This window comes from Brassica oleracea, unplaced genomic scaffold, assembly GCF_000695525.1.
Source record: "Brassica oleracea var. oleracea cultivar TO1000 unplaced genomic scaffold, BOL UnpScaffold01203, whole genome shotgun sequence".
Classification (NCBI taxonomy): Eukaryota; Viridiplantae; Streptophyta; class Magnoliopsida; order Brassicales; family Brassicaceae; genus Brassica; species Brassica oleracea.
Window position 1 is genome coordinate 11722 of NW_013617756.1, and position 7272 is coordinate 18993.

A 7272-nucleotide genomic window follows, 5' to 3' on the forward strand; every position below is an offset into this window, starting at 1 on the left:
GGAGGAGAGAGTACGAGGAAGAAGAAGAACATGTGGACCAAAGAATTTTGATTGGTTAAGGTTAGGATGTAGGCCATGTAGGTAGTTGAATTGTAGTTGGTTTTTAATTGAGTAATAAATGGACAAAGACTAGTTTAGGAAGTGCGACAATAAAGAGGTGAGATGAAAATGGTTGGGGTAATAAGCTTGAGTTTAGGAGGGCATGGAGTATATGGAGTTAAAGTCCGAATGAAACGGGTCATCGACGAGTTTATGAACGGTCGATGGTGAGTGTCAAAGTGATTTGTAGTTATTTTCCTTGCTCATTTTCTATCAGCAATCACTTGCAATATTTTGGGCGAATTAGGGATGTTAATTTGGGCTGATCTGGCCCGGGCGAAACCCGAAAGGTGCATAAATATTTGAGCCCAGATCCACGCGCAAGAGTGGCCCAAGGATAAACGCATCGTTTAGTCACCAAACTCAATTGGGTCGACGTACGGTTGTTAATATGATTGGATTCTTGGAAACAATTAAGATCCGTTCTCGTGCTTGCGCTCTCTCTTCGTCTCTTCCTCTTCTAGCTTTTGTTTCGCCTTCGAAATCGTAACTAAGATTCTCTCTTGGATTCCCAGATACTTTACTCTATTCGGTACCTTTTGTTCTTCATTTTCTGGGTTTTAAGATCAATCGATATGTTCTTCATTTTCCGGGTTTTCAATCAATCGCTCTCTTCTCCTTGTTTTTCAATCAAACGATCTGTTCCTTCCTTTTCTGGGGTTTTCATTCAATCTCTATGTTCTTCTTTTTCAGTCGATCGCTCTGTTACTTTTGTATTTCAATCAATCGGTCTGTTTCTCTTGGTTTTCAATCAATGTTATATTCATCTCCTTCTGTCAATCGCTCTATCCTTTTCTGGGTTGTAAGTTTTAAGTCTCTTGCATCTTACATTTGAAGCAATGGTGGACGCAAGGTGTAATACGTGCAGCAACCCTACGCGTTTCAATTTTTGCTGGTTCCATACGGAAAGAAGATTATGTGTGATGTCAAGAAATGACTCAGCTGACTACGCTTGGAATCAAGATGGCCATTTACATTCACCCCTCTGCCGTTCCTGCCGTCTTCAACCGGCTGTGATAACTTGCCGCGACGACAACTCCGTACTCTGCTACGGTTGTTTTCAACGAAACAGCAGGAACTGTGTCACATACAACCATCGAGTCTTGGTCATACCTTTTTCATCACACGTGGTAACCATTTTCTTAATTATTCACTTATTATTATTCTTTTACTCTTATAACATATATTCTAATCAATGATGAGCAGACTTGTGTGCAGGAATCTTCACAAGTGAATTTTCCTCAGGCAGTTCGTTTGCCCATGTATAGACCTCCCCAGCCCCAGCCTGACCTGAACTTAGACTTGCACTTGCAGCTTCCTGGTCCCTCTGCTGGTCCTGGCCCCTCTGCTGGTCCTGGCCCCTCTGCTGGTCCTGGTCCCTCTGGTGGTCCTGGTACCTCTGGTGGTACAAGAAGGAGGAGTGAAGGGATACAGAACAAGAAGAACGAAGTGAGTGCTGCTTTCACTTTGAAAAGAGAAGAACATCTTTCTTGTTACTTGTAACTTCTCATTATTTCTTCTCACCTAGCAACTGGGAGCGCTTCCTTTATTGCCAGTTCAGGCAATGACTCAGCAGGTAAGATCTATTTTATTGTTTGGTTCTTCACCTTTTATCAAGATTGACTTCCTAATACTGTGTTATGATCGCAGGCAACTAGGAATGCTAGACGTGTCTATGTTGGTGGCCTTCCACCCACTGCAAACAAACAGGTTTTGTTACTTTTTTTTTTTTTTTTTTTTTTTTAACTTTAGCAATAACATTGTATGACTACTGAGAATCGATTTCCATATTGTAGTCGGTGGCAACTTTCTTTAGCCAAGTGATGTCAGCGGTTGGGGGAAACACTGCTGGGCCAGGTATCTAAATTTCCAGTGTTTTTTTTTTTGTCTTATACCTTTGACAAGCGTAGACAATATAACTCATTCTCTCTTTTCATTCATAGGCGAGGCGGTGGTGAATGTTTACATAAACCATGAAAAGAACTTAGCTTTTGTTGAGATGAGAACAGTTGAGGAGGCTAGTAATGCAATGGCATTAGACGGAATTATATTAGAGGTGATTCATTATCTCTTGCTCAGTTTAGATGTACAGTCTTATTCTTCTTTATTAAGTACAATATGTACTGACATGTTAGCTATGCTCATCTCCAGGGGGTTCCTGTAAAGGTGAAGAGGCCTACTGACTATAACCCATCCCTTGCTGCAGCTCTTGGTCCGAGCCAGCCTAATCCCAATCTCAACTTGGCGGCTGTTGGATTTTCCTCGGGGTCTACTGGTGGGCTTGAGGGTCCGGACCGCTTATTTGTGGGTGGGATTCCATATCACTTGACAGAGGATCAGATCAGGGAGCTTTTGGAGTCCTTTGGGCCGCTAAGAGGTTTCAACTTGGTCAAAGACAGGGAAACCGGAAACTCGATGGGATATGCATTCTGTGGATTCCAGGATCCTTCAGTCTCAGATATGGCATGTGCTGCTCTAAACGGGATTAAGATGGGCGATAAGACACTTACGGTGAGGCGTGCAGTCCAAGGTGGGGTTCAACCTAAGCCTGAGCAAAAAGATAGACTACTTCATACCAAACAGCAGATTGCTTTGCAGGTGACTGTTTTACTTTATGCTTTGTCCTATTACTACTATATATCTAAACTTTCTCAATATCACTGATTTAAGTGTCTCTTGAACTTCTGTAACAGAGGCTTATGCTACAGCCAGGAGGCACGCCCACCAAGATTGTCTGTTTGACTCACGTGGTTACAGCTAATGTTCTTGGAGACGATAAAGAATATGAAGAAATAATGGAGGACATGAGACAGGAAGGTGGAAAACTCGGTAAGCAATTTCAGTTTTTGTGTTTATGTTCCTGAGGATCTGCCATATCTACTCACAGTCGAGCTCTTTTTACATGTTTGGAACTTTTGATAAGTCATTGTTCTGCGCAGGTAACTTGGTGAATGTTGTGATTCCGAGGCCCAAACCGGATCATGATCCAACACCAGGAGTTGGGAAGGTTCGTTTTTCAGCTCAGAGAAGCAGTTTTTACTAATTCCATGCACACAACACATCCCTCTTAATGATCTTATTATATTTAATATCAATGCAGGTTTTCTTAGAGTATGCGGATTTGGACGGCGCAGCAAAGGCAAGATCTGGGATGAATGGAAGAAAGTTTAGAGGAAACCAGGTGGTGGCTGTGTATTACCCCGAAAACAAGTATGCGCAAGGCGACTACGAAGGCTACTGATCTTTCTTTAGTTTCTTTGGACCTCTTAGCAAGAAGTTTGAATATATTTTTTTGGGGTTTTGTTGTACGGAGATATTGGTTTGTCTAGATCAATTTAGTACTTGTCTAGACACAATCAAGGTGTGTATTGGATAATGTGATAAGTCTTTGGTTTCATTAAAACACCGCTTGGAGTTATGTTATTATCCTCTTACCGGTTAGAAATTACCAGACAACATCAGATTATATACACAATCCATATTAGTAACCTAAAACTACATATACTTTTTGCTTTCCTGCCTGGAAAAAATTGTATGGTGACTTCTTCGAACAGATTTATATCACTGGCATGCTTTTAGCAGTTAAACTTGTTCAATTATCCGCTATGATAACTAAAAAAAGAAGCAGGGCATAACACAACTAGCACCAGTGAGTATCCTGCCACTGTTCTGAACCGGGTTCGATTCTCGGATTTTGCAACTAATTGTTTTAGGAACTTTTAAGCTTCAATACGCTGTGAGCTCTCTCTCTTTTTTGTTTCCCCCTTTTTTCTAGCATTTTTAAACAGTCCAAGTCGGTGATAGTTGGAAAAATCTATGCAGAATGAAATAGTTGTCGAATCACTATTCACTAGTCATGATTTCGTTAACACATACCGTAGCAAACCAAAAATTGATTAATTTTATTGCGACTGCTTATTTGGGATTGTTTTGTGATAAAATAATCAGAGAGCTCTTGCCTCATAATCTTTATTCAAATCATTTTTCTTGAATAGAATGCTAGATTATTCATTACAGTTATCATGTCAGATTTATCAAAACTCAAAATAACTAAAATTGATATAATTGGAAATAACTATATCATATGGGCAATAGGTGCAAAGATGCACATAAGAAGAAGTGAGTTTTTTAAAACCATCGATAAATCAAAAGTTTTCTCATATGGCAAAAGGGTAAAAATCAAGATATTTTTACGACACATACATGATGATTTAAAATATGATTATATTCGAAAAAAGGATCTTGCTGATTTTTGTCAATCTTTAAAAGAAAGGTTGCATCACAGAAATATATGATCTTACCGGAAACTAAACACGAGTAGATCTATCTCTGGTTCCAGGATTACAAAAGTGTTATTGAATATAATTTTGCGATGTTCAGAATTACATTAAAGATGATGTTATGTGCAGAGAAAATAAGTAATTATGATATCTTGAAAACTCTCTACACGTTCCATCCTAAAATTGTAGTTGTGCATCAACAGTATTAGGCAAAGGGATACACCTGTTTCTCGGAGTTGATGCAAATCCTCTTTGTAACAAAATTGAATAATCAACTCGCGTCAGTAAACCATCATCCTCGTCCCACTGGATCTGCTCCATTCCCAGAAGCGAATGTTGCATAATCCCGTTATAATAACTTGGGAGGATAAGGACATAGATGCGGTAGAAACTGTTATTATGGTCATGGAAGAAAACAAGGAAAAAGATTTTGTCCTTATGATGAAAGAACTAACAAGAGCTTCTATGGAAATGAAAGTGGCTAGGATGATAGAAAAAAAACTGAAAAAATTGCTACACATGCGGTATGAAAGGTCATTGTGTATGGATTTTCCGTACGCCAAAAATTTTAGCTAATATGTATCAAGAATCTCAAAAGGAAAAGAGAAAAGAAGTGAAACAAACTTTTTCTTTGATGAACATGTGATATCTTTGCATGGTTTAAATTCTGAGCGATTAAGATTTCTGGTTGATCCAGAGAATATCGATGAGTGATAATATCAATGTGATATAATGGTTATCTTCCTGAAGAAGACATTTACTGTATTATACTATAAAATAAATGTTATGTTTTATGTTTAATGTTTATATTAAGACATATAATGTCAAATTTTGAGATTAAGGATAAAGATATATGTTTGACAGATAGTGCGTTAGTACACACAATAATTAAAGATAAGAAATATTTTTGAAGTCTCAAAATAAAAGATTACGCTGGAAGCGTAAGCAAAGTATCAGATAGTATAAATATTATAATGAGAGAGTCCATTTTTAATGCCAAAGGGAATAAAATTTGAAATAAGTGATGCATTATATATGTATATTCTCCAAATCTCATAGAAATTTATTAAGGATATCCAAAGAATAGATATCATATTGGCACTATGAATAAAAGTGGTATTGAATATCTTTGCATTACATCCACGAGGAAACCAATTTTTGGAAAATTTGAAAATGTTATCCTCCTGATTATATTGTACAAAAGTACACATGACTGAGTGTTAGGCCACACTAAACATAAAGTTTACTAGTACTTTTAAAGCCTCGCTAGGGAGGCTAAGACATTCTGGTTCAGTTATAATGAGAAGTGCAGAATTCAAATGGTCATCCGTTGAAAAACGAAAGAATTTTTGCATGCGAGTTTCGTGTTATGCATATTCGCAAAGAAAAATGATAACTCGGCCTGGTCAATTTTCATACCTGAACCGACCTGGACATAGTAGGAAGTAACCTGAAACCGAACCGGAAAGCTCCCAAGTACCTACTGGATCTAAATTTTCTAGACCCAAAGGACCTGGACATGACAGGAACTGACCCGAACCTAACCAGAATATCCACGCCTAAAATGCTCGTAAAAACATAGGCATAGCGGTTTGCTCCTAGCGGCCAAAAGGAACCGTTATGGCCAGTGCCTTCCAGTGGTTGACTCTAATGGCCACTTCCAAGGCAGTTATTCCCCTTCCTTAGATGTTCACATTTGACTAGAGGCATATCAGTTTGGCATAACGGTTTACCCAAAACCACTAAAAGTGTTATGAAGACGTCTCGAGAGCTCGTAGGCTGCGTTAGCGGCCTATACACAAGCTGCTATAAATGGGGGCTGTAGCAGCGTCCCTAACGGTATATACACATGCAGCTACAGTGCAAATTAACAGTTAACCAACATTTTACTTTTACCCATATTTTTTGGGTTGATTCAGGATTATTGGGTCGATCCAGCTCAATTTTTAAACCTATAAAACACATTTTAGAGGCATGAAAACCATAAGCTACGTAAGCATATATTTCTCTTTTTAGACTTGATCTCCTGTAAATCTTATCTTTGTCTAAGGATTTATCTTGTTTATCTCTCTCTAATCTCTTGTTTATACATCAATTTATCATGGATTTAGGTGGTTTCATAGTAATTAGTGAATAGATCCTTTTATAAAAGCTTCTGGTTTGGTGGATTAGGGTGATTAGTGCTTAATTATATGTTATCTACTTGATTGGTGTATATATTTAGTGCTAGATCAAAGTTGGAAAATCATAAGTTGTTTGATGAAATGTTTGAATGAACTAATATTCAATGTGCTTTACTTGCTTATTAGCCAACAAAAGTTGATGTTAAACATTTGATTAGTATATGAGTTATTGTCTTGTGAGTTGATTAGTTTAAATTAGTGATCTTAGGCTTAAACATTAACGTAATGCTGAACCATGGTTATCCGACTTACTTTGAAATGGCTCTCCAAGATCGCATGACGTGTTTCCGTCAATTTGCGATACACTACAAGAAAACAACATGGATACTGAGGGAAAAAATCGTCAGAATTTCGTCGGAATAACGTTATTCCTATGACATACCGACGAAACAAGTCCTCGGAAATAATTCCTCGGAATTTCTTCTTTCCTCGGAATTCCGTCGGAAATATCCGACGGAATTCCGAGGAAACACATTTCCGAGGAAATTCCGAGGAGCACCAGTTTGTCGGAAATCTCCTCGGAATATACCGAAGGAGTACTTCGTCGGGATATACATCGATCGATGTGTTTTTGGACATATACCCATCGATCGATCCGTTTATAAAAACACGTTTGGAATATACCGAGGGACACCTTTCCTCGGAATATTCCGAGGAACATGTCCCTCGGTATATTCCGAGGAACATCTCCCTCGGTATATTCCGAGGAA

General features: G+C 38.4%; 2 protein-coding genes across 2 annotated transcripts; both read left to right on the plus strand.

Annotated features, from left to right (window-relative positions):
• The first annotated feature begins 512 nt into the window (after window positions 1-512).
• On the plus strand, window positions 513-1845 carry LOC106321067. The gene is made up of 5 exons (XM_013759384.1): window positions 513-631; window positions 937-1229; window positions 1306-1548; window positions 1628-1675; window positions 1750-1845. The coding sequence occupies exons 2-5, from the start codon at window positions 939-941 to the stop codon at window positions 1843-1845; spliced, it is 678 nt and encodes a 225-aa protein (XP_013614838.1). The 5' UTR covers window positions 513-631; window positions 937-938.
• A 29-nt stretch (window positions 1846-1874) lies between these two features.
• LOC106321068 (splicing factor U2af large subunit B-like) lies at window positions 1875-3501 on the plus strand. The gene is made up of 6 exons (XM_013759385.1): window positions 1875-1956; window positions 2043-2155; window positions 2251-2697; window positions 2793-2928; window positions 3039-3106; window positions 3200-3501. The coding sequence occupies exons 1-6, from the start codon at window positions 1923-1925 to the stop codon at window positions 3338-3340; spliced, it is 939 nt and encodes a 312-aa protein (XP_013614839.1). The 5' UTR covers window positions 1875-1922; the 3' UTR covers window positions 3341-3501.
• The last annotated feature ends 3771 nt before the right edge of the window (window positions 3502-7272 follow it).